This window comes from Alligator mississippiensis, chromosome 6 (genome assembly GCF_030867095.1).
Source record: "Alligator mississippiensis isolate rAllMis1 chromosome 6, rAllMis1, whole genome shotgun sequence".
In the NCBI taxonomy this organism is placed as follows: domain Eukaryota; kingdom Metazoa; phylum Chordata; order Crocodylia; family Alligatoridae; genus Alligator; species Alligator mississippiensis.
Genome location: NC_081829.1, coordinates 97713830 through 97727900, shown reverse-complemented (window position 1 = coordinate 97727900; position 14071 = coordinate 97713830). Strand labels below are relative to the sequence as shown.

The following is a 14071-nucleotide window of genomic DNA, read 5'->3' as shown; positions in this document are numbered from 1 at the left end:
CTCCCTGTTCCCCCGTGCATTTTAGAATGCTTCCAGACATATTTGTCTTCTGCTAGCTTTTCCTCATTTTATTCGGCTGTGCTTTGCCAGCATGTCCCGGGGAGCATAGGGCTGAGCATGCCCTCCTCATCAAGTCCACTGGCACACTCCAGGGTTGGACGTTCACTAACGAGTCTGCTTCACGCTCATCTCCAGTGCCTGCTCTTTGTCTTCAGCAGGCTTGAGGGTGGGCACCAGGGATGAACCTGGAGTCGCCCCAGTGTCAGGCTTCCAATGCTGGAGAGCATCAATGGATCTGGGTGTGTAGGGCATGCTCAGCCTTGTTCCCTCTGGTCCTGTTCTCTCATCTGCTGATGTGGATGAGACAGGCCCACGGTGCCCCACTTCCAAGTGGGATGTCTAATGAATGTGCCTTTGGTGAGACTTAAGGTCAGGTGTCCTGTTGGGATCTGGTTGTGCATCCATTGCATATCTCTCACCAGCTCTGGCTCAGAGCTTGAGACTTAAATCTGTGTTTCAAACCTTGGTCTCCTACATTTGTTACACTGAAACCATGGGGTTGACCCTTTTATATTTAATTATATCTCAGGGTGCAAACAGATGGTAGTTTTACACTGGTTTAACATCCATCCATCCATGGGGGTTTTTTTCGGTTTAAGACTGAATTAGTCATGAATTCCCAATCAACCCAGCCAAGCTCAGTTGTTCAAGTCTGCATGGCTCTACCACTGGGCAAGTCTCTTCCCTCGCAGACCCATCAGCTTGGGACTTTGGATACTCCTGAAACCCATGGCAGGCATCCTATGTGCAGGCCCCCAGCCCAAGGACGTTGGAGTTTGGATGCCCCCTAGTCATGCTTGCTCCTAGCCAAAAGAGGGAAAGCACAAACACAGTCCCCCATTACCACAAAATTGTGCAGTCAATTTTCCTGCATTTGGGAAACTCCTAAGGGTCATCCTGCCCAGAGTGCAATGGACAGGGCTCATCCTGGGAAAACCCGTTGATCGTGGTATCGGTGCAACCCATCAAATTATGCTGATGTCTGAAGCAGTGGAATAGAAACAGAGAAATAATCAGCTCTCCTAGGTAGGTGCCTGGATTAGGCCTTACCATTTAGTGAAGGAAGCTGATAATAACCGGCTTGCATTGAGCAAAGGCTGCCTTGGGAGCAAAGGCTTCAGCTGTGGACACACAACACATACACTAGTGTAACTTGCACTGGTATATTGTTACTCCTGACTGCCTGAGAGGTAACTTTATCTTGAAGTGGATGTATATGGATGTGGGGCTATATGCCCTGTGCCCCTTCCATGTCTATACCCATGTACTTACACTGGAATGTGCCACGTGTCCACACTCTTACTCTTGCATGGCTTTGTTTTATCTTCAAAGGACCCACTCCTGCAAGCTAACAGCTGGAGAAATCTGCTGGGAGCTGAGGATGCTTGGCATCCTCTGAGGGGCTCAGCACCGCACAGGATTTTACTTTACTTGTAAAATCACCTCTGAACGTCTGAATGCAGCCCAGCCTATAATACCTATGCTGTTTCGGTGCATCTCTGCAGATGCTCTGCAGAGAAATACTGCAGAAGCATTTATGTCGTATTCATTGCCTCCTATTAAGTACAGCCCTATTTCTGAAGGTGTACTAAGGAGCATGATTGTAACATGTTCCATTAATTGCCGAAGATCACATTGAAGAGCTCTCCAAGAAGCTCATTGATTTACTGGGAAGCTAGCTTCAAGCTGTTTCAACTCGCAAGTTATTTGCTGCCTTCTCACTTTATAATTACCTTTTATAGCTTTGTGCGGCCAGTGGCTTCATATCTTCGAATGATACATGCCCCCTTGTCTGGCTGACCTTGTATCATTTCTCAGGAATAATATTCCTTTTAAGTGAGATCTGTCTTCGTTCCAAAGTCATATTTTACATCATCCCCTTCCCCTCTCATTGCATCTAGTAGGAGAGGGAGGAGGAAAGTGTGGCCAAGCAGTAAGTCATAGCAGTAACAATGGCAAGGCTCTGGCTTTAGGACCATTCATTTCTGCTCAATTTTTATAGTTAGGGTGAGAATAACATAAGTTTGTTGGGAGTGAGGAGAGTGTGTGGGGTTGACTCTGGAGATTTTGGGGTATTGATGCAAATTATTTGTAACCCTTGACATTTTTTAAGTCCCTACCCCAACGCCTCCCTGCCTGGCATAGCACGGCGGGAGGGGAAGTCCATGCATTTCTTCGACCCTCTCCCAAAGGTCCTTCAACCCCCTTCCAAATGTCCTGCCTATTTCCCCACTCTCAGAGCCTGGCAGTTATGCCTGGCAAAGCCTGATCAAAGGGGTGTTGTCCTCACTGAGGTGGAGCCTCGGGAAAATAAGTTCTGGCTCTAGGGATGTTTGTGTAGGGGGCCCTGCACTGTGACTGCCATTTTCCTGGGGATTTTTTTCACTTATTTGATTTACTGAGGGACAAATCCTGACTCAGCCTGTGGCTCCAAAGGCACTAACTACTCCAGGACCCACACTGATCTGTTTTACAAGTTGCACAGGTTGCTCGGACCAGCACGGTACTTCACCCTCTAGGCATGCAGGCGGTCCCTGTGCCCGGCTACTCCTTGGTTTTTGAGGGCAGAGCCGAGAAAGAATGGAGGCGAGATTGGTGCATGCGACGATGCATAGACCCATTGCCTGTGCTTGTCTGCAAAGAAATCTGTGGAGCTGTGGCAGCTGAAGGAAAACCATCGCACTGCTTGGAGAGGAAGCTACTTTGCCCATAGGATTTCCTTGTGGCCTCCCCCAGCTGTGTCATCCCCTTGCAAAAGCCATTCAAAATAGCCTAGGGAATTAGAAATAGCCATTAGAAATAGCCTGGGAATAGGCTCCCAGTGTGGTACCCCCTCAAAATGATGGCACAGCAGCTGTGCTCTCTAGGACCTTAGCGGCTTGCCCAGCTGATGCCCAATATCTTTCAGATCCCCTGCCCTGTGCCAGGCCAGATCCCCTTGCTGTGCCACTGACCCTAAGGCAGAGCCATTCATTCAAGGTGCCGTATTCCTGTTTCAAAGCCATTTCCTATGAAATCTATCTTGCTGGGGTGATCTGATCCCAGCTGACTTCCTGTCCCTTGGGCAGGGGGCTGGACCCGATGATCTCAGGAGGTCCCTTCCAACCATAATATCTATGAAACCTATTAGCAAGCAGTTGGATTAATATCATCGTTAGAGCGGTATCCAGGCTGATGAAGGGTTTTAGGGTGAAAAGTTCCCATAGACTCACTGTTGGGATCATTGGGCCTGATTTTCTGCTCCTTTTTCTTTTTTGGACCATCCATTGATTTCAATGGCATTACTTTTGCTTGACAGCAGCGTGAGAGTGTGAATTGGGCCCATTTCCCATGTAGCCTGTAGTAGTTTCTTCTCAATGTGAGTGGAGTGCTTCTTTCATGAAAAAAGAGGCTTTTATCACCTGAAGCTGAATTAGTGGCACCTCTGCTCCCTTTTGCAGCTTCGGATGTGGAAAAGCACACCGTTGATTAAGCCCTTCAGTCCCGCCTGTCGTTGCTCCCTGATGATGCTGAACTAGAGGCTGTGGAAACAGATCCTCTGAAGTGTTATTTTTCCAAAAGCCTATCGTGAATTTGACATCACAGTCAGGGAAATTCACAACTCTGTTCCTTTTTTAATATGCTTTGTCTATAGGATGCCCGGTGCTGTGATGCTATAGACCTTTAAGACATAGGGAGGATCTTCTTGAGACCTCACAGTGGGGTTAGGTAGAGTGTGGATCCAATGTAGCCCTCTTAGATAGGTTAACTGAGCTGAGCTAATTAGGAAGTAAATAATAGCTAAATTTACACACAAGAAGGCAAGGTCATAGAAGAAAGCTGTCTAAAGTGGGCTGATATTTTATGCTAAGAAGTGGCCACTTCATGCCCAGCCCTGATAAGTGCCAGATGCTTTCAACCCAATTAGAAGGTGGGGGCTTAGCCCCTTAGAAATTGGTCTCTGGGCCACATCACACATGCCTTTTCTGTATTTCTGAAGGGGAGATGTTTGAGGTTCATCATTTCAGAAGCAGCACCGTCAGCATTAAAACCAATTTGGGAAACTTAATCCCAAAGTTTATTGGACTTGCATCGCCTCAGATCGGAGCAGGAAGGTGACAGATGCAATGACCTACTTTTGCATCTTGCTTCAGCCTTGCTGGTCACCAGACTATGCTGCAGATTTAAAACATGACTTATGGATTTTTTTCCCTCACTCTTATTACTATTGGCAGCTTGTTTTAAACGAAAAAGAAGAGGCAGGAGCAGATTATAAACTGGGACTCTGCTTTCATATCGCGGTGTAAGTGGTTTCTGGGCTCCTCGGCAGTCGGCTCCAAATGTGCCGGCACTCCATCCCCACTGCTATCATAAAACTTTCTATATTTAGATATGCACTATCTCCAGAGCTGACAGAATAATCAATTAATTAAGCTCTTGCCCCATAGCTAGCCCCCTAAAGACCTCTCAACATGCTCACCCTGCTCTAACATTTACAAAGGGGATGACTATGCTGACAGCAAACTTTGCTGCTATTGAATATGTGCTCTAAACATGCTTGGATTATTGTTTTCCTTTGACTTCACATGAATATAAATTCCACTTGAGCTTGAACTACTGTCTTCAAAGAAGGGAGACACAACTGGTGGGTGTGAATTGTAGTTACAAATTGCCATGTATTCCCTCTGTGAATCTACATTTTCCTTGTTGTTTTTATGCCCCTTGACCTTTGTGCTGTCATTGAGGATGGGGCTTTTGTCTCCACTTGCACGACAAAGCTGGAAGCAGATGTCCCTAGTGTGCACACTTCCCCCTCTTCATTCTCCATCCGTACAGTATTTGGTACATCCTTGCCGGATAACCACACAGCTCTGCTTGCTTTTGCTGAGCTTTTGTAAAGCTTTTGCTAGCAAGTGGAAGGGGCTGGTTTTACTTAACGCATCATTAAAAAGCCCAGCCAAAATAATCAGGCTAATCACGTTTGCTGTCACTTCTGTTCTATAATATTTGCTATCCTCATCGCAGTGATAGGCTGCCAAGCTTTAAAAAAATAAAATTAAAAATGAGTTTAAAATAAAAAATCTTAAAAAAAGTCACTTGCTACCTCCATTGTGAGTGGGTGTGATCTTCCTTGCGCAAAAGCTGTCCCGCTCCTGCAAAACCCATCCACTCCCATCCCTTTCAGTGCAGCAGACTTCCCTGTTCCCAGCCAATCACAGATGCTCCTATGGGCAGTTTCCTGCCTGCCCATTTAGAGCAAGTGTAAATACAGTTTATTGGTTTCCCTATTATTGTAATTACCCATAAAAAATTGGGATTGTATTAATCCAAAAAACATATTGTTCTATATCTACTTTTAAGTTGTTGGAACATATCGCACACTTTCTTTCTGTTTGCTATATAGGTGATGGATGACTATAAATAACTTAGTAGTTTTCCTCTGACCTCTGCTTTGTCTCAGTCTTTTAAACCTGTTTATTGTCAGGGCTCTCGATAATCTGTTTTTTTATTCTCCTGTCTTAAAGCACTTGTGTGTTTTTATGCATTCTTCTTTGATATCTGAGCCAAAGCCCTGGCATCATGTAAAAATCACATTTTCCCCTAAATCCGCACCCTAGAAAGGTTAAATTTCCCATTTGGACTGAGCTGATGGTGACTGTAGCCACAATTTTCTTATTACAGGGATTTGCAGCTGTCATCTGAGATAAAAATCACAAAATTTTATCCCGCCCTAATAGTCTTGGGAAGGCAGCTTAATCTTGTTCATTTCCTACTTTCCACTCCAGGTCCTCCAGCACATGGAAGATATCAAAGTGCGGGAAATGCAGATCTTTGACTACAAGAAGAAGATAGCAGAGGCTGAGACTAAATTAAAACAGCAGCAGAACCTGTATGAAGCTGTGAGATCAGACAGGAACCTGTACAGTAAAAATCTGATTGAAGCTCAGGTACAAGAGTACATTTTTTCCCCAGGATTTTTACTTTTTTTTAAACTTTGCTTTTTCTGAAGTCAGAGTTAGAGAAAGGAATTTGCGTGGGTGATTTATACGCACAAGTGCATGCGTGATGGCAGTTTATTAGGTGGCCATTGCCTTATCCTGACATTTGGACTGGGAAGTGGAATTTATCATCCTCATATAGCAATATTTCACTGCTCCATAAAGACCCTGGCACACTGGTGACACATTCATGTCACTCCTTGTCTTTCTCCTGCCTCCACACTTCTCTGCCCTCTGCTAAGTTTGGTCGGTACATGCAGGAGTCATGAAATAATGAGAATGACATCCCCTTCCCATCTTCCTACATACACACGCTGCTGTGACTCACGGATCAGAAAGCTGTAACGGAAGAAACCCTTTCAAGGTGAAGTAGCATTTTTCTGGCAGACTTTAATGTTTCCATCTAGGCTGGAAGTTTTGGGCAGAGTGATGATTCCAGTTCCTCCCACTCGCACATTTCCCTGCAGGTCCCCTGAGCAGTATGAGAAAAGATGCAAACCACTTATTAAAAAATATACTGCGTTATTCTTCAGTAATGGCTGAAACACTGGGGGGATCCCGGGGTGTGCTGCAGGGATCTGAGCGAAGACTAGAGCCTGGGGTCCTTTGAGAGAACAAGGAGATACACGATAAACCTAGAGGCTAAAATGTAAATTGACAATCTGACGTGAGGAAGGGGTGCGATGCAGGTATACTGCCCCAGGGGGGATGCACCGTGCCTAGGGGCTTCTGAGTCTTGCACGCCTCCCCATTTAGTCTGCAGAGGAGTCAATGACACTGTCGAACAGCTTATACGCTCCCTCTGTGCATCCCATGAGCTATTCCAGATACCTCTGATTAGTGATGGAGCTAGGGCTGCTGTCATTCCCAACCTTTTTCTTCCCACACACAGTTTCAGACTCACTGCCCCAGCTTCCCTCTGAAGTGGAGTTACAGTGGGAAGTGGGAGAGGAGGCCCTGCTCTTCCTTGCTTCCCTCTGTAGGCAGGTAAGGGCTGTGATACCATAGCTCACAGCAACAGGTGAAACACAAGTTAAATTGGATGATGCATGTCTATGTGTGCAAAGTATCCACAGGAATAAGGATGATGCATGGCGAGAACCCAAAACGACTTTCCTTTTTTTAAAACTTTTTAAAGATATGATAACAACTTGTCATCCAAGTTCCTTACCCCCTTCTAGAGAACTGGCAGCTATGAACGAGATAGGCTAATGCATTCAATTCTTTTGCTCAGTAGGGAAGAGTCCTCACCATGTCCTGTGTATATATACAGTCCTTGCAGGGGTCTCTGCAGGATACTACCTACTACAGAGGCCATTCGCTTACCCCTTGCAGATTATTTGATGTATAACTTGCGTTAAATGAAATATTCTGTGTCAGACGACAGCTACTGCGAGAGCATCCTTTTGGTTATAATCACACCACTGGACTGTGTGCAGCAATAAAAAAAAATACTCATTCATAGTTCACTAGCAAGCCAGCCAGCCATGAAAGAAAAAAATTGGCTTGTCTTAAAAACTATGCAAAATTCTCATTCTCTTGGGAAGTAAAATAAATTGGCAAAAACTTGTTTAGATAGAGCAAAGCTGGCTGCAGGTATTTTTGGATTGCTTAATAAGAAAAGGTCCCCCGTTAGCCTGCCCTGCCCACATTACTTGTGGTCTCCAGGGCATCATAATCTCCAGCTCAGTAAAATCTCTTAGAAACGGATTTCTTGGCTGGGTTTCAGCAGGACATATTTGCAAGCGTGCTTTCAGCTTCAGGGTCCTTTCCAGCCCCGGGAACTCATGTGTTTATTTAAATACGCAGGCTCAGATCCTTGTCTTTTGCAAATAATGTTGAGGCCTCTCTGTCCTCTCCCATCTAACAGAGCAGCGATGCATTTGGATGTGGGCCTGAGCTCCAGATTTTAAAATACCTGGCCTCTTTCCAGAGTATTGAAGAGATTTATGGGCTGTCTAGCAGACTTTGCATTTCATTTATTCCTGTTATGTTCATATAAAAAAAACTTTATGTATGTGCATGTGGGCAGTCTCAGTGACATCATTATTACAGTCTTCTCTGGCTTATTTAATTAATAAGTACCAGAGCTCTGAATAGGGAGTTTTGTGGATATATAGCATGTTCCCAAATCCCCCCAAACACACCCTGTTTCATGTATCTGCCAAACATGCATGGCATCCACTGGTCTCTCCAGCCATTTATGAATCTAATGTGTGTTTGTCAGTGTTGTTTCTGAAGTGTACCGTGACTCATCACCATCAGTCTCACGTGATTCATTCTGTCCTTGCCAGGAAACCGGCCAAAAGGTCAGAGTTGGAGGACTTGTATGTTAACTAAAATCTTATTGCAGGAGGCACGCATCTACCCAGTGAATCCACATGCAGCGAATCTCCTGGTCTTTCATTCTCTGCCACCATTCATACCATCACTATTGGTCACAAAACAAACTCGCTCCTCTTGCCGGCTAACTTAATACAAACTTGCCTGCTAATTTAATGCGTTAGCCTATTGCAGTGTTACATCTGCATAGTGGTTTTTTGCTGTGTAGAGAAGTGGTCTTAGGGAAATGCTCTTTCTGCTACACTGGCCTGACTTCAAAGAGCAAGGGACCTTTTTTTCTTCTACCGCACTCATTTTCAAGCATTCAAAAGTCCCTTGTAAAGATGGCATTTGAAATTGAATATGCTAATCAGCAGGCAGGTATGTCTTTGGAAGAATAGTAACTCTTCCTCAAACATTATGCCAACCTGAACCCAACTGTACCAATGTTCATTGAAAAGCAAGCTAAGAAAGGTGTGAAAACAGATGGACAGGATCAGAATTGGGTTATTAACTTAGATCACCTGTTTGGGCTTACGGTGTTTCCAGTGCTCTAAATAAATAGCTTATTCTTCTCATTGTTAAATCTCATTATTGTTGTCAGTAATTCCTTTTAATTGTCTGCTTACTGCAAAGCCATGCTAACATAAACAGCAGATAGTCATTTAATGCCTGAGCTTTTTTTCTGTAACATTAAAAGAAATCTCAGGAAGGTAGAGATCTCATTAAGGATCTTCTCCTCTCAAGCACGGTGGCTGTATTTCCTGTCTCGGTGTTCCTTGAATTACTGTGTGCAACATTGCTTTATTTTCTTTTATTCCTGTTTGTGAAGAGTTGTGGGGGTTTTTTTTTTTGGGTCCCATTAGGATGAGATCACAGAAATGAAGAAAAAGCTCAAGATTATGACCCATCAAGTGGATCAGCTGAAGGAGGAGATCACGACCAAAGAGGCTGCTCTTGTGAAAGTGCACCTGGAGCACCAGCGGATAGAAAAGGAGAAGGAGTCTTTGAAGGTAAGAGTTATGATGGGTAGGAGGCTCTCCAGCATTTGCTTTGAAGAAGAGGACATAGTTTCAAAGATCGGGTGGTGATCACTCTGTTGTACTCTTAAAGGACTATTCTGTACCTGAAGCTTAAGCTCTCAGCTGCCTTAACCGTCATTATTTACACAAGTTTTTATGAATTGGATAGAAGAGGAGTAGGTCCTTTTATTCCTCCGTGCCTACAACTAGATTCATCAAATGCCATAACCTCTTTTCCTCTCAAAACCCCATCGTTGTTTCGACAAGCTCTTGTTTGCTTGCACAAACACAAGCTTTTGTTGCCGCAATGACCGCATCAACCTTTTTTAATATTGGCCCGCTGAATTCCCGTTTTGATCGCCTTTAACTTCCCTGTCCGTAGCTTTCAGTGCTAACACGGTGCTAGCACTTTTCACAGCCCTGTCGTGTTGTGTAACCGGCAAACACAAGCCTGCTGAGTGCAGGGCAGTTTCTTATGTGTCGTTTTCTCAGAAAGACATTTACTTTTCTATTGTGTATGATATAAAGCAGGAAAATCTGTGTTAAATCACAGGGAAGTGGAGCTCTGAGCTCCGGTTCTTTTACTCAGTGCTGACTGTGGCCCTCCCGCCTCTGTCTATATGATGTACTAAATGTGCGTTGATAGCTTAACCCAATTTGCTTCTCTCTTCCAAGATTGTAAAGGGTTAGTGGGTCCATAGCAGGTCATTTTTTTCTCTCACTTAGCACCAGAAAAAAAAAACCCTATCCCCTGCCACTTTCCTCAATGCTTTCTTTTTTTGTCAATTTATTGCTATGCTCCAATGACTCCTTACATTTCCAGCCACTGTCAGCACACTGCGGATATGACAGAACATCAATAGAGCTTTGTAAAGAGGTGATGAATTCAAGTTCCTCTACCTGATCTGTCTCCAAGTTGTTATGACAGGGATGGAGAAGTCAAACACTGCCTCATTTTCCATGTACTGCCTTCTGCCTTAACTAGTCCCCAAACCTGTCTTGTCATCTCAGAGCCATCCCCCATCAATTTGACAATCCCCCTGATTGCTGCACTGTTTTACCCACTCAATTATTTACTAGCTAGTGTGTCCCTGAACTGACATCATATTAGTGAGTGGCTTCAGGGCACTGTGGTCTTTCACCTGATTGTCTCTGCTGCAAGCAAGGGTAAAGAACTGAGAGGGCTGACTGGCACAGGCACAAAAGAGCCCAATTATTCTTGTAGCACGATGACTTCAATTTGTCCTGCTTGCACTGATATGAAGGAAGCAGGCTGTTTCTGAGAAATCATTTTAAATTTAATTGTGTAACATGGGCAACTTAGACTCGCTCAAGTACTGGGTTTATGCTTGGTACAGCCAACATAGATGGCTTACCCAGAGATATTTTACATGTATGCACTTATGCTGTGTTTCTGACACCTAGAAGAGCTTTAACGATGCACAGGGTCCATACAAAGAGCGGGTGCTGAGTTTCCTAGCACCCCCGGGGCTGACCCCAGGTAGAAATCCCGGCAGAATACCTTTCTTGTGGTGTTACAGCACGTTGTCTCCAGCCTCAGATGGAGACCAGTTGTTAAAAAACACAAAATTCCCTCCCCTGAACACTTCAGCACCTAATCGTGTGTTGGTTTGAATCCGGTGCCAAATCTTGGCAAAAGTTCAAGACGGTTCTTAATTCTTGCAAAAATGGGTTCTCCCTTTTCAAATGTTCTGGGTAAGGACCTCATTTGTCTTCCAAGGCACTGTGCTAAACCCGTTGAGGGATCCTGCCCTTTAATCTACAGGCAACATAGCTAGACATGTATCCTGTACTGGTATTTTTCTGTCCAAAAGGTCCCAGAACTGTCACCGTTGAAACCACTAATCCCAGACAGACTCCTGCAAGAGTTTGCAGGGTCCCTGTGTGCCTAGCAGTGGTTAGATTCATTACTGTACTTGGCAATCCAGATTTATATGTACTTAATGCACTCCAGTGTGGGGATTTGTTTATGTCGGTGTTTGCTGCCAACATGTAATGCCACATCTTATTTACAACTTATATCTTCTGTGACATAAGGGGAACGCAGAAGTTTGCCGCGTTAAAAAAAAATAGCATGCTGCAGTGCCAAACGCATGAACAGTTTTACATTTGTAGACAGCTTTTACAGACTGTTGATTGTATTTTAATATAAAGTGGCTTACATTTTTGTTCCGCTGATGGATGCAGATGAGCATCCTGCGCTGAGTAACAGAGATATGAATGTTGCACGTATGGGAAAATAAAAGTTTTATTAAAGGAAACAAGAGCAGAACAAGGTGTTTCACTGTGATGATGGAATTGTTGTTCTGTCGCCTTAAATTATTGCTTTCACCTAGTCTCATGCTCTTATCTTCTTGGTGTTGTATGACGCACTTTCTCAAGAGGCAACTTGAGCATCTCCATTTATTGCGATCAGCTCTTCGCCAAAGTTTTTCTTTTTCTAGTGTGCTGGCTTAGAAACTTTTGAACCTGCATAAACAGATCTTCAGACAGCTCTGCTATGCTCGAACTAATTGCTTAGAAATGCTGGAAATCTCTTTTGTAATCTGGCAGGATTTTATTGCCTTTTTTTTCTGGGTCCAAGTGTTGAATTTTACTGTGCAAGCCAATGAGATGTGAGGTGCTGATCAAGTCACAGGTGTAGAGCAGGTGGATGGCATGTAAGTTCTCTCCACATAGCTCTGTAATGGCATATCACTCCTTTGTTATTTAGCTTAGGATGATACAGTGATCACAGAGTGAGGAGAAATATATTCACAATTTTATGTCCAAATTTTGTAGCCGGCTGATTGCCTGAGGTGTAGTGTTGTGCAGATCCAGTGGAGGTCCTTTAAATGCAGAGATGATGTGATTCAAAGGTTGAAAAGGGGCACTACAGTCACAGTTCGGTGAGCTAGTCCAGCCCAATCAATATAATGAATCCACGTCTGCCGTGTCCTGTCCTGATTCAGTTTAGAGAAGACCAAAGATATCTAGGGAGATCAAAGCCAGCTGGTCTAATGGTGGGATTTGGAATAATAATTTCTGTATCGGGGGTGAATTGAGCCACTCTTGCATCCAGGCAGCTTGGATGTTAAATGAGTCTTGCTCGACTCGAATTGCTGTTCTCCAAGTGGGATTTTAGATTTTAATCTTGGACACGGTGGGTTTAAAAGATCCTCATGTATAGGCGGCTGCAGGTGGTTTTTTACTTTAGCCCATAATTTAGTTAAGGCATTTTTCCTTCTTAATGGGAGATGATATGCATTACTAAGATGTACGTTACTATCACTCCTGATCAAGGGCATCCCCTGCTAATCCAGTCTTCCCCTGCTCTCTAAATTTGGCCAAGCACTGTAATTCAGAGTTTTAGAGCCTTTTTCTATTCCATGCCTGACTGCCACCCATTTCTGCTTATGTTTGTTAATCCTGACATGCAACATCCCCTGTTATTTCAGTGCTGGTCATCATCAGTTCATGCAGACAGCTGCTCTGAATTGTTCCAGGTATCATGGATTATCCTCCTTTTAACCACTAGAATGATTTAACCACTAGAATGAAATCATCAATCTTCCATTAACTTGTCTCCCAAGTCAGCTTGGACCTGCGTCTCCTGTGCTGTAACAGTAGCCCATAAACAACCGAATCCTCCCACCAGCAACATCTTTCATTTTCCTTTATTTCTATCACACGAAGCACCCTGAATTACAAAACCAACCATTACTACAAATATGAAAAATCCTTTCAAATTTCTCCTGGGCATAACACGCACACCAGAACTATCTGACAGGTTGTTTATAGCATTTTTTACGGCCTTTGTTATATGTTTGCTTGCATTACTTATTTGTGCTCAACAGCTAGCAAAGTCTGTACAACTTGGGGAACTAAACGAAAGTACAAGGCTGTGTCTAAGTCCTAATCCTAAATTACGTAGCGGGGAGTTATTACTAAACACAATGTACCTGTACCTTTGCTTCTGCAGGCTGAACTGCTTAAGATGAAACAACAAGCCCTGGAGACCAAGCACTTCATTGAAAAACAGGAGGCAGAAGAGCGAAAACTCTTGAAAATAATTTCTGAGGCTGACACTGAGAGGCTGAAGCAGAAGAAGGAATTAGACCAGGTAAGAGTCTCTACCTGAGAAGGAATGTCTCCTCCCCATCAGGCCATTGCAATGTACAGGAGCTAGGACCTTTTCCAACATCTCCTCCCCTCCTATTGAAAGCCATGAAAGTTGACATCACCCTGTTGAAGCAGACTTGTCCCCGTATTGAAGTCAGTGGAACTACAGGAGTTGAGACTAACCGTGCATCTGACCCGACACTGCGGGGATGGCTCTGAGCCTTGTCAGTCTTTCAGTCCCCGATAGCAAAATCATATTTTGATGCAAATGCTCCAGACTGGGAAAACTGGGTGTAGTAGGCTGCTTTGCTAATGAGAAAATTGCCTGGCAGTGGGGTAGGCAGTTAATCCTTTTAGCCCTGGGGTAGCCAAACTGTAGCACATGTCGTAAGTGGTATGGTCAGCCTCGACAGGCACTGATAGAGGGACCCTGGGGGGGCACATACCCCCCTGACAGGCTGTTCCCCGCCGCCGATGCTGTTGGCAGCTTCTGTAGGTGCTTGCCAGCCCTGTCCCTGACGCCAATGCCAACACTGGCTTCTGCAGGTGTCCCCCCCAGACTCAGGA

General features: G+C 44.3%; 1 protein-coding gene across 1 annotated transcript in view; it reads left to right on the top strand.

Annotated features, from left to right (window-relative positions):
* CFAP58 (cilia and flagella associated protein 58) overlaps window positions 1–14071 on the top strand; it is a 72931-nt gene that overhangs the window by 19809 nt on the left and 39051 nt on the right. The window contains exons 10-12 of the mRNA XM_019485984.1: window positions 5826–5987; window positions 9227–9373; window positions 13365–13505. Coding sequence (XP_019341529.1) covers window positions 5826–5987; window positions 9227–9373; window positions 13365–13505 — 450 coding nt within the window. The remainder of the gene's footprint in view (window positions 1–5825; window positions 5988–9226; window positions 9374–13364; window positions 13506–14071) is intronic.